Source organism: Macaca mulatta, chromosome 9, assembly GCF_049350105.2.
Source record: "Macaca mulatta isolate MMU2019108-1 chromosome 9, T2T-MMU8v2.0, whole genome shotgun sequence".
In the NCBI taxonomy this organism is placed as follows: Eukaryota; Metazoa; Chordata; class Mammalia; order Primates; family Cercopithecidae; genus Macaca; species Macaca mulatta.
Window position 1 is genome coordinate 104,570,483 of NC_133414.1, and position 26,964 is coordinate 104,597,446.

General features: G+C 39.8%; 1 protein-coding gene across 1 annotated transcript in view; it reads left to right on the forward strand.

Moving 5' to 3' along the window:
- KIF11 (kinesin family member 11) overlaps positions 1–26,964 on the forward strand; it is a 65,096-nt gene that overhangs the window by 15,307 nt on the left and 22,825 nt on the right. Inside the window, exons 7-14 of the mRNA XM_015147695.3 lie at positions 3,668–3,758; positions 4,002–4,244; positions 7,270–7,365; positions 12,819–12,907; positions 20,394–20,481; positions 22,079–22,267; positions 23,999–24,206; positions 25,177–25,349. Coding sequence (XP_015003181.2) covers positions 3,668–3,758; positions 4,002–4,244; positions 7,270–7,365; positions 12,819–12,907; positions 20,394–20,481; positions 22,079–22,267; positions 23,999–24,206; positions 25,177–25,349 — 1,177 coding nt within the window. The remainder of the gene's footprint in view (positions 1–3,667; positions 3,759–4,001; positions 4,245–7,269; positions 7,366–12,818; positions 12,908–20,393; positions 20,482–22,078; positions 22,268–23,998; positions 24,207–25,176; positions 25,350–26,964) is intronic.

Here is a 26,964-nt window from a genome sequence, read left to right on the forward strand (position 1 = left end):
CCAAAGTGCTGAGATTACAGGTGTGAGCCACCGCACCCAGCCTAAACTTTTTTGAAGTAGAAGAATCCTTTTATTCTAGTGACATCATATATGGAAGCCCAGGATAAAATGTGGCTGCTATAGTTGATTTTAGAATGGGACGCTCTGAGGCTTACCTCCTTAAGCCTTATGAAGGGGTCCCTGAGGCACTTTTGTGGAGCCCCCTACTGATATTAGAATATAGTTTGAAAACCCTTGCATTTAATAAGGATTAGAAGAAGTCAGGTCTTTTAAAATGGCTTCATTTTAATGTGGGAGACAGATGGTCACTAACACTGGCTTTCATGGATTGAAAGGGATGATTTTTTCTCTCTAAGTATCTTTTACTGAAATATAAAAATTCCTTTTTAAAAATTGTTTATTTTCCTCTCTTACCACTCTATTCATTGAAATATAAAATGCCTGTCATAAATTTACATAAGTTAGGAACTCCTTTTTTCTTGTAAAGACCCCTACAGGACAAATTCCAAATTCTACAAATATAGTTTACTAAAACAAGTGTTTGTGTGTGTGTGTGTGTGTGTGTGTGTGTTGTCTTTGAAGGAAACATCAAAATGTGATAGAAAAAGCAATAGATTGGGAATTAGATATTTGTGTGTAGTCTCAGTTTCACAGTTAATTCAGTATGTGACTTCGGGTGAATAAGTGAATTTATCTGCATATCAGTTTCTCTGAGCTACAAAATTATTATTAAGATTGGAAGTCTTATTTCTTTGCTGGCTTGTAGTTGAAAATTTCTATAAAATGCCATAGCAATTATAGTTACAACTCTAAAAAAAGTTTGCATTTAAAGAAAGAAGAAAAATATAACATAAAAGTGATTAAGGGCCGGGCACGGTGGCTCAAGCCTGTAATCCCAGCACTTTGGGAGGCCGAGACGGGCGAATCACGAGGTCAGGAGATCGAGACCATCCTGGTTAATACGGTGAAACCCCGTCTCTACTGAAAAGTACAAAAAACTAGCCGGGCGAGGTGGCGGGCGCCTGTAGTCCCAGCTACTCTGGAGGCTGAGGCAGGAGAATGGCGTGAACCCGGGAGGCGGAGCTTGCAGTGAGCTGAGATCTGGCCACTGCACTCCGGCCTGGGCGACAGAGCGAGACTCCGTCTCAAAAAAAAAAAAAAAAAGTGATTAAGATCATGGAATTTTGGATGATTTCAAAATTTTAATTAAATTTTCACTTAATGGCTTTCCAATAAAATGGAAATTTTATTCTGTGGTTGATTTATGACTTAATTTCATGTAGAATTTTGAGAACTGAACTGAAGACTAGTTAAAATTTCTTTAGGTACATTTCACTAAAGTATAAAATTTCTATTTTTCCTTTTTTCTTATATGTAGACTTGTATAAAGGTCACTTTTTATGAATGTATGTGACAAAGAGGAGAAGCTAATTCAGTTTTCCCAAATTAGAGCTAACTCCAATGCTTATTTGTATTAATTGCCTAATCTGGATTAGGAATGGGTAGATAATGGTCGAAAAATATGAGATGAATATTATTATTATTATTATTATTTTTTGAGACGGAGTCTTGCTCTCAGCTCACTGCAAGCTCCGCCTCCCCGGTTTACGCCATTCTCCTGCCTCAGCCTCCCGAGTAGCTGGGACTATAGGCGCCTGCCACCTCGCCCGGTTAGTTTTTTTTGTATTTTTTAGTAGAGATAGAGACGGGGTTTCACCGTGTTAGCCAGGATGGTCTCGATCTCCTGACCTCGTGATCCGCCCACCTCGGCCTCCCAAAGTGCTGGGATTACAGGCTTGAGCCACCGCGCCCGGCCTATTATTATTATTATTATTATTATTATGTTTTTTTTTTTTTTTTTTGAGACAAAGTCTCTCTCTGTCCCCCAGGCTGGAGTGAAGTGACGCGATCTCGGCTCACTGCAAGCTCCGCCTCCCGGGTTCATGCTATTCTCCTGCCTCAGCCTCCCGAGTAGCTGGGACAACAGGCGCCCACCACTACGCCCAGCTAATTTTTTGTATTTTTTAGTAGAGGCGGGGTTTGACTGTGTTAGTCAGGGTGGTCTTGATCTCCTGACCTCGTGATCTGCCCGCCTCGGCCTCCCAAAATGATTACAGGCTTGAGGCACCACGCCTGGTGGAGATGAATATTATAATTCAGATCTATAGTTTGCATTTATGCTTTTCCTTGGATCTTCCTCCTTTTCTGTAATTTTAAATAATTTAAATAATTTTTATAAAAATGCTACTTGGCTGGGCGCGATGGCTCACGCCTGTAATCCCAGCACTTTGGGAGGCCAAGGCGGGAGGATCACTTGAGGTCCGGAGTTCGAGACCAGCCTGGCCAATGTGGTGAAACCCCGTCTCTACTAAAATTACAAAAACTAGCTGGGCGTGGTGGCGTGTGCCTGTAATCCCAGATACTTGGTAGGCTGAGTCAGGAGAACTGCTTGAACCCAGGAGGCAGAAGTTGCAGTGAGCTGAGATCGAGCCATTGCAATAAGTCTAGCCTGGGCAATAAGTCTCAAAAAAAAAAAAAAAACTTAATTTTTTGTTTAAGTAACATGAAAGTACAAAGAAGAAAATTGAAACTTACCAGATTCTCTGTCAACTGTCAATGATATTAACAAACATGATAATGTTCACCAACTGCCATTGGATACAAAAAGAATGTCTTTGGTCATCTGTATAATTTTTTTTCCCCTAAGATAAAAGCAGAGTATTTGGTTTTTTTTGTTTGTTTTTTTGCTTGTTTGTTTTTTTTCCCAAGACAACATCTTACTTTGTCACCCAGGCTAGAGTGCAGTGACTCAGTCATGACTTACTGCAGCCTTGACTTCCTGGGCTAAAGTGATCCTCCCACCCGAGCCTCTAGGGTAGCTGTAACTGTAGGAGCATACCACTATGCCCAGCTAATTTTGAAATTTTTTTGTAGAGATGGCAGTCCCACTATGTTGCCCAGGCTGGTTTCGAACTCCTGGGTTGAAGTGACCCTCCTACCTTGGCCTCCCAAAGTGTTGGGATTACAGGCATGAGCTGCCACCCCTGGCCTGAATATCAGTATTTAGCATAAGGTAGACTTTTGAACATTTTATAATCTAGCAGTGATTATCTTGTAGTGTTTTAGTAATCATGCTGTTTACTATTTCTGCTGTTAGGGGATAGGAGTCACCTATTTCTGATGACAGTCTCAAAGCAGAGAAGTGTACTTGTGCATGTACACAACAGCTGACATGGATGGGGAGGTGGAAGAGTAAACTAATGCCTTGCCTGGTACCATTTGAATTTATGGTAATGACATACTTCAAATGGTTCTTATGAATAGCAGATTGATTGCAAGCCATCTCTTCTTGACATACCAGGCAAATGTTTCGACCCCATCCACATCCAGCTTTCAGAGGTGCCTCAGGATTCTAAGTCTTTTGGAGTTTTTTTTCAGATAGCTTCTTATTGATGCCGCTTTTGCAGGCAGTAGATAGGAGAAAACAAAATCCTAATCACTGTTCTATCCATCTCCTATCTTCCAGAATATTCTTGATATCTCCTGTCTGATGTTATCTTTCTCTACCCATGTGGATTTAGATCTTCCTTTCCTGTTTTCAGTATTTCAGAAGCAGGAAATGCTGTTTTACATTATAATGACTGGGCAACTTGATATTGTTTTCTAGTCGTTCCCACTCAGTTTTCTCTGTTACAATACATATGAAAGAAACTACGATTGATGGAGAAGAGCTTGTTAAAATTGGAAAGTTGAACTTGGTAAGCATCCACCTTAATACTACTGTTTCACTCTTAAACACCTTATAGAGCAGCTTGAAATTTTGCCCTTGAGACAGTTTTTGTGGTCACTGGGTGATTAGCTTTGTAGTGGGAGAACAAATTTATTAATTACAGAAAAATTATTTTGCTGGCTATTTAATACATTATGTATACTATAAGAATGAAAGTCTTTGAATCCAAATCCAATAGACTCACTTTTTATTTTTATTTTTGAAATTAAAGGTTGATCTTGCAGGAAGTGAAAACATCGGCCGTTCTGGAGCTGTTGATAAGAGAGCTCGGGAAGCTGGAAATATAAATCAATCCCTGTTGACTTTGGGAAGGGTTATTACCGCCCTTGTAGAAAGAACACCTCATGTTCCTTATCGAGAATCTAAACTAACTAGAATCCTCCAGGATTCTCTTGGAGGGCGTACGAGAACATCTATAATTGCAACAATTTCTCCTGCATCTCTCAATCTTGAGGTAAGCCCTTTGAAAGCAAGCTGCGAGTGTAGTAGCTGTAATTCTTATTTAGCTATTATATATTTTAAAAGTTTATTTACTAGGCTGGACATAGTGACTCATACCTGTAAACCCAGCACTTTGGAAGTCCGAGGTGGGTGGATCACTTGAGCTTAGGAGTTCGAGACCAGCCTGGGCAACCTGCCGAAACCCTGTCTCTACCAAAAATACAAAAAATTAGGTGGGTTTGGTGGTGCACACCTGTGGTCCCACCTACTTATGGGGCTGAGGTGGGAGAATCACTTAAGCCTGGGAGGCGGAAGTTGCACTGAACTGAGATCATGCCACTACACTACAGCCCGGGTGGCAGAGGGAGACCCCATCTCAAAAAAAAAAAAAAATATATATATATATATATATTATATATATATATATGGTGGAATAAAAAAAGTTCATTTAGTAGCTTCATTCTTTTTTTTTTTTTGAGATGAATCCCGCTCTTATCCCCCAGGCTGGAGTGCGATGACGAGATCTCAGCTCACTGCAACCTCCACCTCCCGGGTTCAAACGATTTTCCTGCCTCAGCCTCCCAAGTAGCTGGGATTACAGGCGCCTGCCACCACACCCAGCTAATTTTTGTATTTTTAGTAGAGATGTGGTTTCACCTTGTTGACCAGGCTGGTCTCAAACTCCTGACCTCAGGTGAACCGCCCGCCTTTGTCTCCCAAAGTTCTGGGATTACAGGCGTATGCCACCGCGCCCGGCCTACCTTGCTTCATTCTATGCTATAATGTAAAACAATCTGGACATTGCATATGAACATATACAGGAGGACACTCCTGAAGAAGTTATCTTTTTCCTTCCTGGCAGAGTTTTTAACCTTAAAAAGCCAGTTTCTCAATGGCTTTTCCACACAGTCTTCAAAGAAAATTGCTGTGGTCATTAGCAGTGGGTGGTATATGGAGATTTAATTGAGGACTTAGGAGCAGGTAAAGTGAATGCTCGCTAGTGTGGTAAGGCTGCTTAGAGAACACTGAAGATGGCGTTGGATGTGTGAGAACAGAGAGAAAAACCAAGAGAAATAACAAAGATGGTAAAATGTAGTCTTATTTTATTGCTATCATCTGCCTTAAGTGGAAATTTTATTTGTTTATTTATTTATTTATTTTTAGAAGTAGAGTCTCATGCTGTTGCCAAGGTTGCAGTACAGTAGCATGATCATGGCTCACTGCAACTTAAATTCCTGGACTCAAGTGATTCCCCCAACCACAGCCTCCTGAGTAGCTAGTACTACAAGTGTGAGCCACCAGGCCTGGCTAAGTTTTGTTTTGTTTTGTTTTGTTTTAAATAGAGACAGAGGTCTCACTATGTTTCCTAGGCTGATCTTGAACTCCTGGGCTCAAGGGATCCTCCTACCTCAGCCTCCTGAAGTGCTGCGATTTAGGCATGGGCCACCTCGCTTGACCTAAATGGATTTTAAAAAGCTTTTTTAGGCCGGGCACGGTGGCTTACACCTGTAATCCCAGCACTTTGGGAGGCTGAGGTGAGTGGATCATCTTAGCTCAGGAGTTCAAGACCAGCCTGAGCAACATGGTGAAACCCCGTCTCCACTAAAAAACACAAAAAAAATTAGCTGGGCGTGGTGGTGCACGCCTGTAATCCCAACTACTCAGGAGGCTGAGGCAGGAGAGTTGCTTGAACCCAGGAAGTAGGGGTTGCAGTGAGCTGAGATTGAGCCACTGCACTCAAGCCTGGGTGACAGAGCGAGACTTTGTCTCAAAAAAACAAAAAACCTTCTTTAAGGTCTCCAACTTCCCCTTCATTAAAAAAAAACTTTATTGAGATTTAATTCACATATCATAAAATTCACCGATTTAAAGTATATTAATTTAATAATTTTAGTATATTAACAGAGCTGTCCAACCGTCACCGAAATCTAAGTTTTGAACATTTTCGTAACCCCAGAAAGAAGGCCTGTACCCATTGAAATTACTTTTCCATTTGCCCCACTCCCAGCTCTAGGACACTACTGCTTTTTGCATCTATGGATTTGCCTGTTCTGGATATTTCATATAAATGGAATTATGTAATATGTGGTTTTTTTGTGACTGGCTTCTTTCACTTAGCATAATGTTTTCAAGGTTCATCTGTATTGTAGCAGCAATACTTTATTCCTTTTAATGGGTGAATAATATTCTATAGTATGGAGTGCAATGGTATGGTCTTGGCTCACTGCAACCTTTGCCTCCCGGGTTCAAGTGATTCTCCTGCCTCACCCTCCCAAGTAGCTGGGATTACAGGCGCCTGCCACCACGCCTAGCTAATTTTTGTATTTTTAGCAGAGACAGGGTTTCACCATGTTGGCCAGGCTGGTCTCGAACTCTTGACCTCATGATCCACCTGCCTTGGCCTTCCAAAGTGCTGGGATTACAGACGTGAGCCACTGTGCCCGGCTGATATGGGACATTTTGTTTATTCATCAGTTGGTAGATTCATTGAGCTTTGTGGTTTTTTGTTTTTGTTTTTTTGTTTGTTTGAGACAAACAAACCTGTTGCCTAGGCTGGAGTGCAATGGCACAGTCACTGCAATCTCAACCTCCTGGGCTTAAGTGATCCTCCCACCTCAGACTCCCAAGTAGGTGGGACTATAGGCACATGCTACCATGCCCAACTAATATTTATCTATTTATTGTAGAAACAGGGTCTCCCTATGTTGCCAAGGCTTGTCTCGAACTCCTGGACTCAAGTGACCCTCATGCCTTGGCCTCCAAAGTGCTGGGATTACAAATGTGAGCCATCATTGAGTTTAAGAATAGTCTAAAGGAAATTATCCTAAGGGTCAAGACTATGAAAATTGAAGAGAAGGGAAAAAAGGATTGAACAGCTTCCTTTTTAAAGGTTGGGCATAGTGGTCTTAATGACTAGATTTTAAAATTAGATACAACTATGAAATATTACTTTAAGTTATTATATAACATATTTTAGATAACAGAACTACATTATTCTCACAATATCTTCACTAATTGATCTTTCCTTTCTATGACAGGAAACGCTGAGTACATTGGAATATGCTCATAGAGCAAAGAACATATTGAATAAGCCTGAAGTGAATCAGAAACTCACCAAAAAAGCTCTTATTAAGGTAACTGTGAATTTTGGAGCATAATGTAATCTTGCTTGACAAATGTGAAAATAAGAAACTTAAGTGGGAGATAATTGTTAAACGACATTTGTAAATTGCCCATGGAAGGCTTTTTATATAGTGATTTAAACTAAATATCTTACGTGTTAACATATTTTTTTCTAATGCTAATATGTTGACTTTACCAACTTTATCAACTGAGTTGGTACTCTTAACAAAATTTTCATTTATTTACATTTACAAAATTTATTTATTTGCATTTTTGAGGTATAATTTACATGCCATAACACCCACCCCCTAATGTAAGCATACAATTCAATGATTTATAGTGCATTTACAGAGTTGTGGAATATAACCACGATCTAGTTTTAGAAAATTTGTATCACTATCCAATTTCCCTTTGCTCCTTTACAATCATGTGGCCACTGAACTGCTTTCTGTCTATAGATTTGCCTTTTCTGGAAATTTCCTATAAATGGAATCATGTAGTATTTGGTCTTTTGCATCAAGTTTCTTTTGCCTAGCATAACATTTGGGATTCCATTTATAACATGTATCAGTAGTTTATTTCTTTTTATTGCTGAATAGTATTCAATTATATGCTGATAATATGACATTTGGATCATTTCCAATAATGCCATTGTGAACATTTCTCTACATGTCTTTTGTGTTGATGTGTTTTCTTTTCTCTTGGGTAGATATCTAGGGATTTAATTTCTGGGTTGTATAGTAAGTTTATGCTTAAGAAACTTTTCCAAGTAGCTCTACCACTTTGTATTTCCTACAGCAGTTTATGAGGTCTGCAATTTCTCCACCTCCTTTTCAACACTTGTTTTGTTTTTGTTTTCTTTTTTTTTTTTTTTGAGATGAAGTCTCGCTCTTTCACCCAGGCTGGAGTGCAGTGGCACGATCTTGACTCACTGCAACCTCTGCCTCCCAGATTCAAGCGATTCTTCGACCTCAGTCTTCCGAGTAGCTGGGACTACCAGTGTGCACCACCACGCCCAGCTCATTTTTGTACTTTTAGTAGAGATGGGGTTTCAACATGTTGGCCAGGCTGGTCTTGAACTCCTGACCTTGTGATCCGCCTGCCTCAGCCTCCCAAAGTGCTGGGATCACAGGCGTGAGCCAATACACCTGGCTCCAGTATGGTTTTAATTAGCATTTCCCTAATGACGTTGAACGTCTTTTCTTGTGCTTATTATCTATTTGTTTATCTTTTTTGGTGAAATGTCTATTCAAATGCTTTCCCCAATTTTAATTGGTTTGTCTTCTTATTAAGTTGTAAGAAGTTCATGTAGTCTAGATGCAGGCCCTTAATGAGATATGATTTGCAAATATTTCCTCCCAGTCTGGCTTTACTTTTTCCTTTCCTTGGTTTTTTTTTTAAATAAAGTTTTTATTATTGAGATAATTATAGATTCACATGCAGTTATAAGAAATAATACAGAGAAAACAGGCCAGGCACAATGGCTCATGCCTGTAATCCCAGCACTTTGGGAGACCGAGGTAGGCGGATTGCTTTAGATCAGGAGTTTGGGACTAGCCTGGCCAACATAGTGAAACCCTTATCTCTACTAAAAATACAAAAATTAGCTGGGCGTAGCGGCGCCTGCCTGTAATCCCAGTTACTCAGGAGGCTGAGACAGGAGATTTACTTGAACCCAGGAGACAGAGGTTGCAGTGAGCTGAGATCGCGCCACTGCACTCCAGCATGGGAGACAGAGTGAGGCTCTGTCTCAAAAAAAAAAAAAAAGTAATAATACAGAGAAATCCTTTGTACATTTTCTTGAACTATAGAATATTACCACAGGGATATTGATATTAATAACAATCCACGGATCTTTCCCAGTTTTCCTTACGTGTGTGTGTATGTGTATTTAAGTCTAGACAGTATTGTCACATGTATAGGTTCGTGTATTCACTACCACAATCAAGATACTGAACAGTTCCATCACCACAAGGACCCCTCATATTGCCCTTTTGTTACCACTTTTCTTCCCACCATCTCCCTCCTTTCCTGGTACCCAATAATCTGTCCTCTATAATTTCAAGACTGTTATTGATTGGAATCATACATTATGTAAAGGTCTGAGATTGCCCTATTTATTTATTTATTTATTTATTTTGAGATGGAGTCTTACTCTGTTGCCCAGGCTGGAGTGCACCCAATAATCTGTCCTCTATCATTTCAAGACTGTTATTGATTAGAATCATATATTATGTAAAGGTCTGAGATTGCCTTATTTATTTATTTATTTATTTATTTATTTATTTATTTATTTATTTTGAGACGGAGTCTCACTCTGTTGCCCAGGCTGGAGTGCAGTGGTGCGATCTCAGCTCACTGCAACCTCTGCCTCCCAGGTTCAAGCAATTCTCCTGCCTCACTCTCCCAAGTAGCTGGGATTACAGGTGTTTGCCACCATGTCCAGATAATTTTCTGCATTTTTAGTAGAGACAGGGTTTCACCATGTTCGCCAGGCTGGTCTCAAACTCTTGACCTTGTGATCCACCCACCTTGGCCTCCCAAAGTGCTGGGAGCCACTGCACCCAGCAGATCTTTTTTTTTAGTAATAAGTAGTAGTCCATGGTGAGTGTGTACCATACAGTTTTTGTAACTATTCACTTATTGAATGACATATGACCTGATTGCAGTTTTTTTGCTATTACAAACAAAACTGCTATTGACATTCATTTATAGGTATTTATGTAAACATACATTTTTATTTCTCTTGGATAATTGCCCAAGAGTGCAATTGCTGGGTTGTATAATAATTGAATGTTTACTATTTTAGGGAACTGCCTGTTTTTCAAATTGGCTATATCATTTTATAATGTATGAGTGATCTAGTTTCTTCATATCCTCACCAGCATTTAGTGTTGTAACTTTTTTATTTTAGTCATTCTGATAGGTGTGGTAGGTAATAGATATCTCATTGTGGTTTTTAACTTGAATTTTTCTAAAGGCTAATGATGTTGAGCATCTTTTTAACATGCTTATTTGATGTTTATATATTTATGTATATATAGCATATACATATATTGCATATTGATATGTATATAACATACACATGTATAGGTAACATATATATGTGTATATATATATTTATTTCCTCTTATAATTTATTTGTGGAAATATCTGTATGTTTGTCCTGTAGAGTTTTACCGTAGTATCTTTTGATGTGTTCCTCTGTTCTTTGTATTTTCTGTAAATTGGAAGCTGAATCTTGAGGCTTAATTAAATTCAAGTTTTGTCTTATTTATTTTTGGCAAAACTAATTCATAAGCAGTAGTGTCTTCTTCCATTTAGAAGTATATAATCTCTGGTTCTCTTTTTTTTTTTTTTGAGACGGAGTCTCGCTCTGTTGCCCAGGCTGGAGTGCAGTGGCACCATCTCGGCTCACTGCAAGCTCTGCCTCCCAGGTTCACGCCATTCTCCTGCCTCAGCCTCCCCAGTAGCTGGGACTACAGGCACCCGCCACCATGCCCGGCTAAATTTTTGTATTTTAGTAGAGATGGGGTTTCACCGTGTTAGCCAGGATGGTCTTGATCTCCTGACCTTGTGATCCGCCCGCCTCGGCCTCCCAAAGTGCTGGGATTACAGGCGTGAGCCACCGCGCCCGGCCGGTTCTTTGTCTTTTTTATGGGCAATGACAATATTCAGGGACTTGGTCAATAGTTTTCTAAGGTTGCAATATGGTAATATTTGAATTCAATTATTCTTTCTTAATTGATTGCTGAACCTCAGGTTGAATATCCCTTATCTGAAATGCATGGGACCAGAAGTGTTTTGGATTTCAGATATTTTGGATTTTGGAATATTTGCGTATACATAATAAGGTATATTGGGGATGGGACCCAAGTCTAAATATGAAATTCATTTTTGTTTCATAGAACCATATATACGTAGCCTGCAAGTAATTTTATGCAATATTTTGAATAATTTTGTGTATGAGACAGTGTTTTAACTGTGACCTGTCACATGAGATCAGGTGCAAAATTTTCAATTTCTGGTGTCATGTCGGTGCTCAAAAAGTTTGGGTCTTTTGGACCCAAACTTTTGGGTTTCAGGTTTTCAGATTAGGGATGTTCAACCTGTGCTTCTATTAAGAGGTTCTTTCTCTCATCTACTTAGAGGTATAGTTCTTATAGGAAAGGCAGGACACATGCTTGATAATTTCCTTTATTTGCCAATTTTGAGAATAATGAGTTGGTTTCCTAGGTTTCTTAGTGTCATTATAATCTCATATATTTAAATTGTTTGTGTTAACTGACTGTAGTTTTTCTCCTCACTGATGCTCAGATTGGCTCATCTTTGGCCAGGGGTATGTTAGTCTGTTTTCATGCTGCTGAAGACATACCCAAGATTGGGCAATTTACAAAATAAAGAGGTTTATTGGACTTATAGTTCCACATGGCCGGGGAGCCCTCATAATCATAGTGGAAGGCAAGGAGGAGCAAGTCACATCTTACGTGGGTGGCAGCAGGCAAAGAGAGAGCGCTTGTGTGGAGAAACTCCCATTTTTAAAACCATCAGGGCCGGGTGCGGTGGCTCAAGCCTGTAATCCCAGCACTTTGGGAGGCCAAGACGGGCGGATCACAAGGTCAGGAGTTCGAGACCAGCCTGGCCAATATGGTCAAACCCCGTCTCTACTAAAAATACAAAAATTAGCCGGGAGTGGTGGTGGACGCCTGTAGTCCCAGCTACTTGGGAGGCTGAGCAGGAGAATCGCTTGAACCCAGGAGGCGGAGGTTGTAGTGAGCCGAGATCGGGCCACTGCACTCCAGCCTGGGAGACAGAGCGAGACTCTGTCACCAAAAAAAAAAAATAAATAAATAAATAAAACCATCAGATCTTGTGAGACCCATTCACTGTCATGAGAACGGCATGGGAAAGATCTGCCCCTACAATTCAATCATCTCCCACCGGGTCCCTCCCACAACAAGTGGGAATTATGGGAGCTACAAGATGAAATTTGGGTGGGGAGACAGAGCCAATCTATATTAAGGGGTTATCTCTTCAGGTGGCTTCTTGAGTCCTTTTGATTAGCCTAGTAGTCTTTGTTTAGCTTCTTTCCTTGCCTTATTTGACAAGATGTTCTGTGTTCATCTTGAGTATTTCCTACCTCAGTCCTGGAATCAGATGCTTTTCTAAGGAATCCTGGTTCATTTTAGTTTGAAATACTGCTACCAACCTGGGTACTGGAGGTTGTGGTTTTTCTTGGGAAGTCCATATTTTTAGAATGAGTGCATTTAAAAAGGAGCTTTGAAAGACTTTATTTCTATACAAATTAATATTGATTAACAAGTATGGTTATAACTTTTTATCATGCTTCTTTATGTTTTAAAAGACATAAAAAGGCTAACTTTACTTTTTATTTGATGCATATCCTTCCCAAACTGAATGAAAAAAGTACTAAACTGACACCTTCAACATTCCTCTTGTGTAGGAGTATACGGAGGAGATAGAGCGTTTAAAACGAGATCTTGCTGCAGCTCGTGAGAAAAATGGAGTGTACATTTCTGAAGAAAATTTTAGGTAAGCCCTTGGCTATGGAGTTAATTTCCAAGAATAAGCATTTCTGATAACAGGCTATTTGAAGTAAAACTTACGTAGCAGTAAATAAAATCTTTATATCAAGTGCCGATAAATACTTCATTTTGTGTGTGTGTGTGTGTGTTTTCTTTTGAGACAGGGTGAGTGTGCACTCTCACCCAGACTGGAGTGCAGTGGCACAATCTTGGCTTGCTATATCCTCAATCTCCTGGGCTCAAGTGATCCCCCTGCCTCAGCCTCCCAAGTAGCTGGGGTTACAGGCATGAGCCACCACACTCAGTTAATTTTTGCAATTTTTTGTAGAGACAAGGTGTCGCCATGCTGCCTAGGCTTCTATTTTGTTTTGACATTAACAAGTAGCTATCAAACACTTTATAAAATCTTTACTTTTAGTTTTTAAATCATTAATTCATATGAAGTTTCAAGAAGAGTACAAGAGAGGTTTCATGTATTCTTCACCCAGTCTTCCTCAGTGGTTATCTCTTATATAATTATAGTACAAGGCTGGGTGTGGTGGCTCATGCCTGTGAATTCTAGCACTTTGTGAGGCCAAGGCAGGCGGATCACCTGAGGTTGGGAGTTTGAGATCAGTCTGACCAACATGGAGAAACCCAATCTCTACTAAAAACATAAAATTAGCCAGGTGTGGTGGTACATGCCTGTAATCACAGCTGCTCCAGAGGCTGAGGCAGGAGAATTGCTTGAACCTGGGAGGCAGAGGTTGTGGTGAGCCGAGATAGCGCCATTGCACTCCAGCCTGGGCAATGACAGCAAAATTCTGTCTCAAAAAAAAAAAAAGATAAATAAAAAATAGACTGGGCGCCATAGCTCATGCCTGTAATCCCAGCACTTTGGGAGGCTGAGGCGGGTGGATCACCTGAGGTCAGGAGTTCGAGACCAGCCTGGCCAACATGGTGAAACCCTGTCTCCACTAAAAATACAAAAGTTAGCCGGGCGTGGTGGCAGGCCTGTAATCCCAGCTACTTGGGAGGCTGAGGCAGGAGAATCGCTTGAACCTGGGAGGCAGAGGTTGCAGTGAGCTGAGATAGCACCATTGCACTCCAGCCTGGGGAAGAAGAGTGAGACTTCATCTCAAAAAAAAAAAAAAAAAAAAAGAAAACAATAAAATAAATAACAATTATAGTACAATACCAAAGCTGGGAAATTGACCTTGATACAATATGTATATTAGTTTGTTCTTATACTACTATAAAGAACCACGGAGACTGGGTAATTTGTAAAGAAAAGAAGTTTAATTGGCTCACAGTTCAACAGACTCTACAGGAGGCATGGCTGGGGAGGCCTCAGGAAACTGACAATCCTGGTAGAAGGGCTAAGGGGAAGCAAGCACATCTTCACATGGCGGCAGGAGAGAGAAAGTGAAGAGGAGAGCGCTGCACATTTCTGAACAACCAGATCTTGTGAGAACTCATTCGCTATCATGAGAATAGCAAGGGGGAAGTCCATCTTTATCATTCAGTTATCTCCCACCAGGCCTCTCCTCCAACATGGGATTATAATTCAACATGAGATTTTGGTGGGGACAGAGAGCCAGACCATATCAACATGTGTATATACTTCTGTGCCATTTTGTCACTTGTATAGATTTGTGTAACCACCACTGCAATCAAGATACAGGCTATCCTATCATCACAAGGAACTCTCTTGCTAATTCACTATAGTCGCACTCAGTCCATCTTTTTCATGATTCCTAACCCCTGGCAACCACTAATCTGTTCACTTTTTAAAGCCCTGGAGTAGTTGTTCAAAGGAAAGCTTTTATTGAGGCCCATTATATAAAACAACAATAATAACAGAGAAAACAAGGGGAAGAAGGCAAGAGGGATGCTAAGGACTATAACTTGAAAATTCTTGATTGTGTTTATCCTTGAAGATAGTAGGAAGCAAGACTTTCACAGAGCATTTTTTAAAAGTTAATAGTGATAAAAGATATTAGACCTAATTAATAATAACCAGAAGCATTTTAGTATAATCTTTTACTGAACTTTTTTATAGATGTTAACGCGCTAATAGTATATAAATCATTTAATAAACTTACTTTTTTCTGTGTTGTTTCCAGCTGTCATAATGTACTCCATGATTGTGGAGTAAGATGCCCTAGAATCAGAACAATGTAAGATTGTGGGTTAGATAACAGTTTACCACCACTAAAGGAGGTGTTCTTTTTTTGATGCTTTAGAAGTAAAAAGTAATTGGTGAGGCACTCAGTCCTGGCCTGTAATCTTTAGAAATGATATCGATTACTGGCTTTCATCTTTCTGATTTTATTTTTGAACTTAAGAAGTAACTTTAGTTTTCGTTTGTTTAATCCCATGATTTAAAATATGGTGTTTGCTCTTTTTTTTTAACTTTTATTTTAGTTTCATGGGTACATGTGCAGGTTTGTTCTATAGATAGATTGCATGTAACAGGAGTTGGTGTATATATTATTTTGTCACCCAGATAATAATCATAGAACCTGATGGGTAGCTTTTCAATCCTTACTTTCCTCTTACCCTCCACCCTCAAAGAGGCCTAGGAGACTATTGTTCCCTTCCTCGTGTCCATGTGTACTCAGGGTTTAGCTCCTACTTATAAGTGAAAACATTCAGTGTTTGGTTTTCTGTTCCTGTGTCAGTTTGTTTAGGACAATGGCATCCAGCATCCAGCTCCATCCATGTTGCTGCAAAGGACATGATCTCGTTCTTTTTTTCTTTTGAGACAGTCTTGCTCTGTCACCCAGGCTGGAGTGCAGTGGTGTGATCTTGGCTCACTGCAACCTCTGCCTCCTAGGTTCAAGTGATTCTCCTACCCCAGCCACCTGAGTTGCTGGGATTACAGGCGCCTGCCACCATGCCCAGCGAATTTTTTTTTTTTTTTTAAGTAGAGACGGGGTTTCACCATGCACAATGTTGGCCAGGCTGGTTTTGAATTCCTGGCCTCAAGTGATCAACTCACCTCAGTCTCCTGAAGTGCTGGGATTACAGGCATGAGCCACTGCACCTGGCCGTCTTGTCTTTTTTATGCCTGTGTAGTGTTCCATGGTGTATATGTACCACATTTTCTTTATCCAGTCTACTGTGGATGGATAACTAGGTTGATTCCACGTCTTTGCTGTTATGAATAGTGCTATGATGAACATATGTGTGCATGTGTCTTTATGGTAGAACAATTTATATTCCTTTGGATATATACCTAGTAATGGGATTGCTGGCTCAAATAGTATTTCTTTGTGTGTGTGTTTTATTTATTTATTTTTTTTGAGATGGAGTCTTGCTCTTTTGCCCAGAGTGGCACAATCTTGGCTCACTGCAAACTCTGCCCCCCAGGTTCAAGCAATTCTCCTGCCTCAGCCTCCTAAGTAGCTGGGATTACAGGTGCCTGCCATCATGCCCGGCTAATTTTTGTATTTTTAGTAGAGATGTGGTTTCACCATGTTGGCCAGGCTGGTCTCAAACTCCTGACTTCAGGTGATCCACCCACCTCAGCCTTCTAAAGTGCTGGGATTACAGGCCACCATGCCCTGTGATAGTTTCTTTTGTTATGCAGAAGCTCTTTAGTTTAATTACCTCCCATTTGTTAATTTCTGGTTTGTTGCAATTGCTGTTAGCATCTTCATCATGAAATCTTTGTCAGGGCCTATACCACCGTTTTTTTTTGAGATGAAGTCTTGCTCTCTTGCCCAGGCTGGAGTGCAGTGGCAAGATCTTGGCTCACTGCATCCTCTGCCTCCCACATTCAAGCAATTCTCCTGCCTCAGCCTCCTAAGTAGCTGGGATTACAGGCGCCTGCCACTACGCGTGGCTAATTTTTGTATTTTTAGTAGAGATGGGGTTTCACCATGTCGGCCAGGCTGGTCTTGAACTCCTGATCTCAAGTGATCTGCCCACCTCCGCTTCCCAAACTGCTGGGATTACAGGTGTTAGCCACCGTGCCCAGCTGGGCCTATATGATTTTATACCTAGAAAAACCCCATAGTCTCTGTCCATAAGCTCCTAGATCTGATAAACAATTTAAGCAGAGTTTCTGGATACACAATTGTTGTACAAAAATCAGTAGCATTCCTATATACTAATAATGTCCAAGCTGAGTGCCAAACAGGAACGCAATCCCATTCACAATAGCCACAAAAACAGTAAAATACCTAGGAATACAACTAACCAGAGAGGTGAAAGATCTCTACGGTAAGAATTGTAAAACACTGCTGAAAGAAATCAGAGTTGACACAAACAAATGGAAAAACATTCCATGCTCATGGATAAGAAGAATCAATATTGTTAAAATGGCCATACCACCAAAAGCAATTTACAGACTGAATGCTGTTCCTCTCAAACTACCAATGACATTCTTCACAGAATTGGAAGAAACTATTATAAAATTCACATGGAAGTGTAAAAGAGCCCAAATAGCCAAAACAATCCTAGGCAAAAAGAACAAAGCTGGAGGCATCGCATTACCTGACTACTACAGTGCTACAGTAACCACAACATCATGGTACTGGTACAAAAACAGACACATGGACCAGTGAAACCGAATAGAGAGCCCAGAAATAAAGCTACACACCTACAGCCATCTGATCTTCGACAGAACATGCAATGGAGATAAAACTGCCTGTTCAATAAATGGTGCTGGGATAACTGGCTAGCCATATGCAGAAGACTGAAACTGAACCCCTTCCTTAATGCCCGTATACAGAAATCAACTCAAGATGGATTAAAAACTTAAATGTAAAACCTAAAACTAAAAACCCTTGTGAAAATCCTAAGTGTTTGTTCTCTAACAGACATGAGCATAATCTGAGATAGTTTTGTCTGAAAAAACTTTTGGAATTAGTACAGTGTCAGTCAGAGAAGAATCACAAAAACTACAGCCAACATTTAAAACAGGATAATGCTTTATTTAAGCCAAGCTTAATAGACATTTTAAAACCATATCAAAATCATGTCATCCATACAATAACAATATTGTCTTACCCTTTGGCATTCACTATAAGAAAAGCATTTCAAATAATCCCATTTTGCATAAAAGATCCATTTCTATTTTATTTTATTTTTTATTTTTGAGACGGAGTCTCGCTCTGTCACCCAGGCTGGAGTGCAGTGGCGCGATCTTGGCTCACTGCAAGCTCCGCCTCCCGGGTTCATGCCATTCTCTCGCCTCAGCCTCCTGAGTAGCTGGGACTACAGGTGCCTGCCACCATGCCCTGCTAATTTTGTTTTTGTATTTTTAGTAGAGATGGGGTTTCACCGTGTTAGCCAGGATGGTCTTGATTTGCTGACCTCATGATCCTCCCGCCTCGGCCTCCCAAAGTGCTGGGATTACAGGTGTGAGCCACCGCGCCCGGCCGTAGAAGGTCCATTTCTAATAAAAAGCTAATATATTTAATTAAAAGACTATTAGAATTAACTCTTCTCTTACAGCTCTTTTCTAGCTTTTCCTTTAGTCAACAATATCTTTAGCTAATATGTTAAGGGAATTTGTATTCACGGAAGAATCTTTGTCATTTAAGCATAATGTGAAATATAAAATTGTTGGTTGTTATCAAAGAATTAGATGAGCAAATACAGGCATTCACTTCTGAAACTTACTAATACTCAAGAAATCAGAGACCCATTAAAGTGGGTTTGGAAGACCTGTGAGCTTTGTGCTTGAGAAAAGCATTGTTCTATTTTACTTTTTATGACTTCTTTTGACTTTGACTTCATCTTCTAATATTTTTGTTGAATTTCATTTTTGCTGTCAAATTTTTAGTTTCTAAAAACTCTTTTCTGCCATCTTTGTCCCTCCTTTTGAAAACTATAACATCTTCTTATTTTACAGATCTGTTCCTTATCTCAGGAACATTATTAATGTTATTAATGTTTTCTTTTCTGTTTTTCTTTCCTTTGGGATTTTTTTTTTCCCTGTTGTGATATCTGTCATTTGTATTTATTTTCTTCAAATGTCTAATGACTTGGCTGGCAATTAAGATGGATTAGAAGCTTTGTACATGGGTGAGGATTATGGATCTGTGAGTTCACTGCAGATGAAAAAGTGGTGATCTCAGTCTTAAGTCTGGGCTTCCATCAGATATCATTCTTTGTTGGATTTTTTTTCTTTTGGACAAGGCCTCAGTCTTTACTGAGAAGACTTACCCAGTTTGCTTGGAGATTTTTCTAGCTGCTGACATTTTTTGATTAGAATGGGTATAGGAGGCTGAGGATCCCATCATTTTAGTATGCAGATTTACACCTAAATGCTCATTTCTAGTCCCTAAACCTTCTGCAATCCATGGTGTCTAGTGAAAGTGAACCTGGAAATTCTGCTGCAATTCCTGAGGACTAGTGGCTCTCAGCGGAAGTGGTGTTTGGGGAGTGGTGGTGGTGGGTGATTTTGTCCCCCAGAGGACATTTGGCAGGGTCCAGAGACATTTTTTATTGTCATGACTTGGATGGTACTGAACATCCTAAAATGTACAGGACATCCCCACAATGAAGAATTATTTGATCCACTAGTGCTGAGGCTGAGAAACTCTGCTCTAGAGAGTAATCCTTTGTTCTCATGAGGGTTATGTGGTGGTGTGAGGGTGGTGTTTGTGCTGGTGTGTGTGCATGTTGCTGCAGCAGGGGGTATGATTGCTCTGTATACATACTTTAAGTCTCAGTTTTTAACCCCTAATCTTACCCCTTCCTTCTGAGATACCTGATGCCTTCAAGTCCCACATTTTTCGTTTTCTTTTCTTACTTTTTTTTTTTTTTTTTTTTTTTTTGAGACGGAGTCTCACTGTTGCCCAGGCTGGAGTACAGTGGCACGATCTCGGCTCACTGTAAGCTCCGCCTCCTGGGTTCACGCCATTCTCCTGCCTCAGCCTTCCTAGTAGCTTGGACTACAGCGCCCACCACCACGCCTGGCTAATTTTTTGTATTTTTAGTAGTGACGGGGTTTCACCGTGTTAGCCAGGATGGTCTTGATCTCCTGACCTCGTGATCCGCCCACCTTGGCCATCCAAAGTGCTGGGATTATAGGCGTGAGCCACTGCGCCCGGCCTAGTCCCACATTTTTCCAACATTCTGTGGGGCATATTTATATTCTGTATCCCTGATTATAGACACTTAGGTTGTATTCCCTTTTCTCTCTACTTTGAGTTACAGTCAGTCCTCTGTTAGCTTTCTAGCTTCTCAAATTGGGTACACACATACTTTTCCCCTCATAGGTAGGGATTCTTAGTTTCAGAATTTAGGGCAAGGGAAAAATATTTCATTTATAAAACAAAGACAAGGAATATAATTTGTTCTTTGTAATTTGTATTTATTGCTTATTGACACTTAGGTATTAAGTGACACTTGGGTATCAGGTGACACTTGGGTATCAAGTCATGGTGATAAATGTTGGAAATGAGTTTGTGTAGCTGTCACAATTGTGTTGGAATACATTTTGTAGGAGTTAGAAAAAATATTAACTGTTAAACTCATATTAAACTTTATTTTAGAGTCATGAGTGGAAAATTAACTGTTCAAGAAGAGCAGATTGTAGAATTGATTGAAAAAATTGGTGCTGTTGAGGAGGAGCTGAATAGGGTAAGCATTTAAAATGATATTTACTGTTATGTGAAAAGCAAATATTGAAAGAAAATTTTAGAAGGTGAAAGACCTAATATTTTTTCCTTCAATATATGTATATATATATTTTTTAGATGGAGTCTCGCTCTGTCACCCAGGCTGGAGTGCAGTGGTGTGATCTCAGCTCACTGTAACCTCTGCTGCCTGGGGTCAAGCGATTCTCCTGCCTCAGCCTCCCAAGTAGCTGAGATTACAGGCGTGTGCCACCATGCCCGGCTAATTTTTTTGTATTTTTAGTAGAGACAGGGTTTCACCATGCTGGCCAGGCTGGTCTTGAACTCCTGACCTCATGATCCACCCATCTCGGCCTCCCAAAATGCTCGGATTACAGGCATGAGCTACCGCACCCAGCTCCTTCTTTAAGATTTTATTTAAAAAAAAAAAAAAGATTTTATTTTGCTGACCCTTATACTGAAAGTAAGTTATATCATGATTTTTTACTATCATCAATCACATAAAAAAAGCTGACAGCTTATATTAATGAAACATTACAAAAAATTAACTGAATTGTTTGATTTTGTTATTAAAACTACAAAATAGTGAATGCTGAAGCATTTTTGTTAACATGTTTATCAGATGAAGGAACACAGATATTGGGAGAGACTGGATATTAAAGAAAAGTAATATAACTAGGGTAGGCAAGAGGCCTGACCTTTCAGGCCACTCTCATATTAATACCTTTATTTATTAATAATAATAATTATTATTATTTTTGAGACAGAGTCTCACTGTGTCACCCAGGCTGGAGTGTGGCGTGATCTTGGCTCACTGCAAGCTCCGCCTCCCGGGTTCACGCCATTCTCCTGCCACAGCCTCCCGACTAGCTGGGACTACAGGCACCCGCCACCGCGCCCGGCTAATTTTTTGTATTTTTAGTAGAGACAGGGTTTCACCGTGTTAGCCAGGATGGTCTCTATCTCCTGACCTCGTGATCCACCCGCCTCGGCCTTCCAAAGTGCTGGGATTACAGGCATGAGCCACCATGCCTGGCCATTTTAAATTATTTTTTAGAGACAGGGTCTTGCTCTGATGCCCAGGCTACAGTGCAGTGGCGTAATCATATCTTACTGCAGCCTCAAACTTCTGGTCTCAAGCAACTCTCCTGCCTCAGCCTCCTGAGTAGCTGGACTTCAGGCATGCACCACCATACCTGGCTAATTATTTTATTTTTTTGTAGAGATGGAGTCTTGCTATGTTGCCTAGGCTGGTCTCAAACTCTGGGGCTCAAGTGATCCTCCTGCCTTGGCCTCCCAAAGTGCTGGAATTACAGGCGTGAATCACCTTGCCGGGCCACATTAACACTGTTTTATTCAAATTCAATGGCAATGTTGAAGGAACCTGAAGAATTAATAGTACTACCCCAAACCTATTATTTAATCTCAAAGAGTTGAGTAAGATTGCAGAAAGAAACCGGATGACATGTTTGTGTTAATCTACTGGGTAACTTGTTACAGCTTTTGCATGGAAATAATTTGTTTCATTTTTCTAATCTTATGAACTAGCCAGATATCCTACCAACCAGATCAGCATTTTTTAATTTCTACGTTATATTTAGGTTACAGAGTTGTTTATGGATAATAAAAATGAACTTGACCAGTGTAAATCTGACCTGCAAAATAAAACACAAGAACTTGAAACCACTCAGAAACATTTGCAAGAAACTAAATTACAACTTGTTAAAGAAGAATATATCACATCAGCTTTGGAAAGTACTGAGGAGAAACTTCATGATGCTGCCAGCAAGGTTTGTCCCTTGTATTGATTTATACTCATATTAAATAGAGAATGGGTAGAAATAATGTCTGTGCTTAAGCATTAATTATGATATTCTGTTTATGCACCCAAAATGGTATTTCTGTCCATTTAAAAAACATTATTTTACTATTTCATCCATATCTTTCTTAGTGGAGATGTTGACTTATGAAAAAACTACTCCTGCTCCTGGAGTTTGGAAAATAGAACATAACTTAGCCAGGCGTGGTGGCTCACGCCTGTAATCCCAGGACTTTGGGAGGCCGAGGCGGGCGGATGACCTGAGGTCAGGTGTTCGAGACCAGCCTGACCAACATGGAGAAACCCGTCTCTACTAAAAATACAAAATTAGCTGGGCGTGATCGCGCCATTGCACTCCAGCCTGGGCAACAAGAACAAAACTCTGTCTCAAAAAAAAAAAAAAAAGAAAATAGAACATAACTTTATGTTTTGTAGACATTTAGAATGTGATGTTGTGATGCTTTTTCTTTGTGGGGATGATTGAACCTAATTAGTCATTAAGAATTGAGTATGTTCTGGCCGGGCACAATATCTCACGCCTATAATCCCAGCACTTTGGGAGGCTGAGGTGGGTGGATTGCTTGAGGTTAGGAGTTCGAGACCAGCCTGACCAACATGGTAAAACCCCATCTCTACTAAAAAAAAAATACAAAAATTAGCCAGGCATGGTGGCACATGCCTATAATCCCATCTACTCAGGAGGCTGAGGCAAGAGAATTGCTTGAACCCAGGAGGCAGAGGTTGCAATGAGCCGAGATCATGCCACTGCACTCCAGCCTGGGTAACAGAGCAAGACTCTGTCTCAAAAAGAAAAAAAAAAGAATTTAGTATGTTCTAATGATGAAAGATGTTGAAGGTATTTAATTTTTTATTAGTTGTACTTTTTTTTTGAGACAGACTCTTGCTTTGTCACCTAGGCTGGAGTGCAGTGACATCATCTCAGCTCACTGTAACCTTTGCCTCCCGGGTTCAAGTGATTCTCCTGCCTCAGCCTCCCAAGTAGCTGGGATTACAAGTGCCTGCCACCACACCCAGCTAATTTTGAATTTTATTAGAGACGGGGTTTCACCATGTTGGCCAGGCTGGTCTCAAACTCCTGACCTCAGGTGATCTGCCTGCCTAGGCCTCCCAAAATGTTGGGATTACAGGTGTGAGCCACCACCCCCGGCCATTAGGTGTACTTTTGAGGAAATAGTAGAACATAGAAGGGAAAAAATTTCTGAGGAGGCATGATTATTGCAATAACTGACAAAATCAGTTTTCCTTGTTTGCGTAGATGGCTACAGGAAGGGAAATAAAAATTACTGGGCATCTGGATAAATTAGCATAAGTTAAAGCATTTCTTCTGATACAATGTCTAAAATTTACTAGTTTGTTTTTTTTTTTTTTTTTTTTTTTTGAGACAGAGTCTCTCTGTCTGTCGCCCGGCCTGGAGTGACAGTGGCACAATCTTGGCTCACTGCAACCTCCACCTCCCAGGTTCAAGCAATTCTTCTGCCTCAGCCCCCTGAGTAGCTGGAACTGCAAGTGTGTACCACCACGCCTGGCTAATTTTTGTATTTTTAGTAGAGACGAGATTTCACCATGTTGGTCAGGCTGGAAAATTTACTAGTTCTTATCAAGATAAATCCTTATGTAGATACTTTCATTAGATTCCTTTCGTCATATCCATTTTGTCTAACACTTATTTTTTAAAATACAGCTGCTTAACACAGTTGAAGAAACTACAAAAGATGTATCTGATCTCCATTCCAAACTGGATCGTAAGAAGGCAGTTGACCAACACAATGCAGAAGCTCAGGATATTTTTGGCAAAAACCTGAATAGTCTATTTAATAATATGGAGGAATTAATTAAGGATGGCAGCTCAAAACAAAAGGCCATGCTAGAAGTACATAAGACCTTATTTGGTAAGTTCAGGCTGTTCTGTTCTAGTCTTGATGTGTTAAGTGTGATGTTGATTTCAAAACTGATAATTTAATTTTGTGAAACGTAGATGACAGTGTCACCAATACTCTCTACCATGCACAAACTATTTGTTCAGGCTGCAGATTAATGCTTTACTGTCTCTGAATTAAAACAAATCTTTTTCCCTCCCCACCCTCCCTTCTGTTTTCTATAAATTGTTACATTTATTAAGTAACTAAGTATATAAACGTTAGAAGTAGAAGTCCTCTTTTTCCCTGACTCTGGCTCCTGTCCCTGGGTCATTCACCATAGGTGTTATTGTTAAATTTCTTGGGCCTTTTTCTAGAAATTTTCTGTGCATAAACATTCTGCAACTTTTTATTGGGGGGGGGCATGTATATCTTGATGATTCGCTATATTGTCAGAATATGTTTGTGTCTCATTGTTTTTAACTATTCTATTATCTCCCTTTAGGAAAAAAGTATGTTTATTTAGTGTGAAATACTATCTTCATTATGGAAAATTTGGACATCTAGAAATATAAAAATTTAAAAAATCATCTAGACTCTAGTCTCATTAAGCCAAGCACAATCAATACATTTTGGTATTGATTTCCAGTTTTTCTTTTCTTCTGTAAACTTACCATAATTCTGTATATTATTTTTAGTTAGAGATTAATTATAGAATATTCTAATTCTTTGTGCACTATGAATTATAGTTATGGGTCTGATAGACTTACAAATATGTTAAGGGCTTACAGAGCACTATAGAAAATATGTAATGTATATTTAAATATTTCCTTGCTTATGTAGTGAGCCAGTTCTTTTAAGCTCGTTATTACAAATTCTACAAGGGTATACTTTTGCCAACTTCTCTGAAATGGTTTGAACTGTATTTAATATATATATATGTGTATATCAAATATATTTATGTCAAAGTTTACATCTTTCTGTTTTTTTCTGTTTGTTCTAGGTAATCTGCTGTCTTCCAGTGTCTCTGCGTTAGATACCATTACTACAGTAGCACTTGGATCTCTCACATCTATTCCAGAAAATGTGTCTACTCGTGTTTCTCAGATTTTTAATATGATACTAAAAGAACAATCGTTAGCAGCAGAAAGTAAAACTGTACTACAGGAACGGATTGTTAGTATTATCTTTTAAAATATTTTTGAAGGATTACATTTGATAAGTATTTGATAAAATATTTTGAAGGGTTACATTTGATAAATCTTAATAAACAATGTTAACTGCTATTCTTTCATCTTAAGCTTTGCTAGACGCAGTCATAGACACGTCACTGTGAGAGTACATATATATATTTTTTTTTTTCTTTCTTTTTTTTTTTTTTGAGACGGAGTCTTGCTCTGTCGCCCAGGAGTGCAGTGGCACCATCTCGGCTCACTGCAAGCTCCGCCTCCCAGGTTCATGCCATTCTCCTGCCTCAGCCTCCCGAGTAGCTGGGACTACAGGTGCCCGCCACCACGCCTGGCTAATTTTTTGTATTTTTAGTAGAGACGGGGTTTCACTGTGTTAGCCAGGATGATCTCGATCGCCTGACCTCGTGATCCGCCCACCTTAGCCTCCCAAAGTGCTGGGATTATAGGCGTGAGCCACCGTGCCCAGCCAGCGTCTCATTTTCTTTATTTTTATGTATTTTTTTTTTTTAGCCTCTCCTTTTCTCAGTTCACTGCAACCTCTGCCTCCTGGGTTCAAGTGATTCTCTTGCCTCAGCCTCCTGAGTAGATGGGATTATAGGCATGTGCCAACATGCCTGGCTAATTTTTGTTTTTGTTTTTTTTTTAGTAGAGATGGGGTTTTACCATGTTGGTCCGGCTGGTCTCGAACTCCTAACCTCAAGCAATCCACCCACCTCAGCCTCCCAAAGTGCTGGGATTATAGGCGTGAGTCACCGTGCCCGGCCGAGAGTACGTCTATATTTTAAAAGACAGATCTCTCCACTGTTTATTCTCTCCCAGAAAGATTATTTTCAAATGTATGGAACTAACTTTTGAAACTTTTTTCACTCATGTCTTGTAACATTAGGAATAGGAGTTATTAGTGAGGCTTTTAATGACTAAAGGGCAAGTTTAGCACCACATGATAGCAAGGGATTTGTTAGTTGGCCCAGAAATTGGTAAGTCCCTCTTTCCTCAGGGGTCCTGGACCCAACCAGAAGGGGATATTGGGTAGTTAATTTTAAAACTACAGTAATATATGATAGTAATAATAGTGCAAGAAAAGTATGTTTAAGAATTCTGGGAACACATAACAATTCTTAGGGTTAGATCTGTGTGGCTGTGCCCTTCTGGGCCATAACTGTAAATCTTTTCTCCACAGTTCTATGGAAGTCACTTATCTAATTGCACTTCATATTACCTCCTTCATACTTGATTTATATAGTCTTTATTTTAAAATTGTATGGTTGGTCTAGGAAGTTCTTAGTCATATAATTTGTTTTCTGTGTGCAGGGTCTTTGCCTCCCTTTTTCAGTTTAACAATATTTATTAAACATTTCCAAGTAAATACTACAAATGTTAGCTGACCCTCTGCCTCAATTCATTGCTTAGATGACATTATTTGATAGGTTTTCTCAATCACCCAAATTTGACAGTGTTAAAAGATACCCTGTCAGTACTAACTTTTCAAATATTGATTCATTCATTAAATGGTCTCTATATATACAAGCATACTTCAAAGATGTTGCAGGTTTGCTTCCAGACTACTGCAATAAAGTGAATATTACAATAAAGCAAGTCAT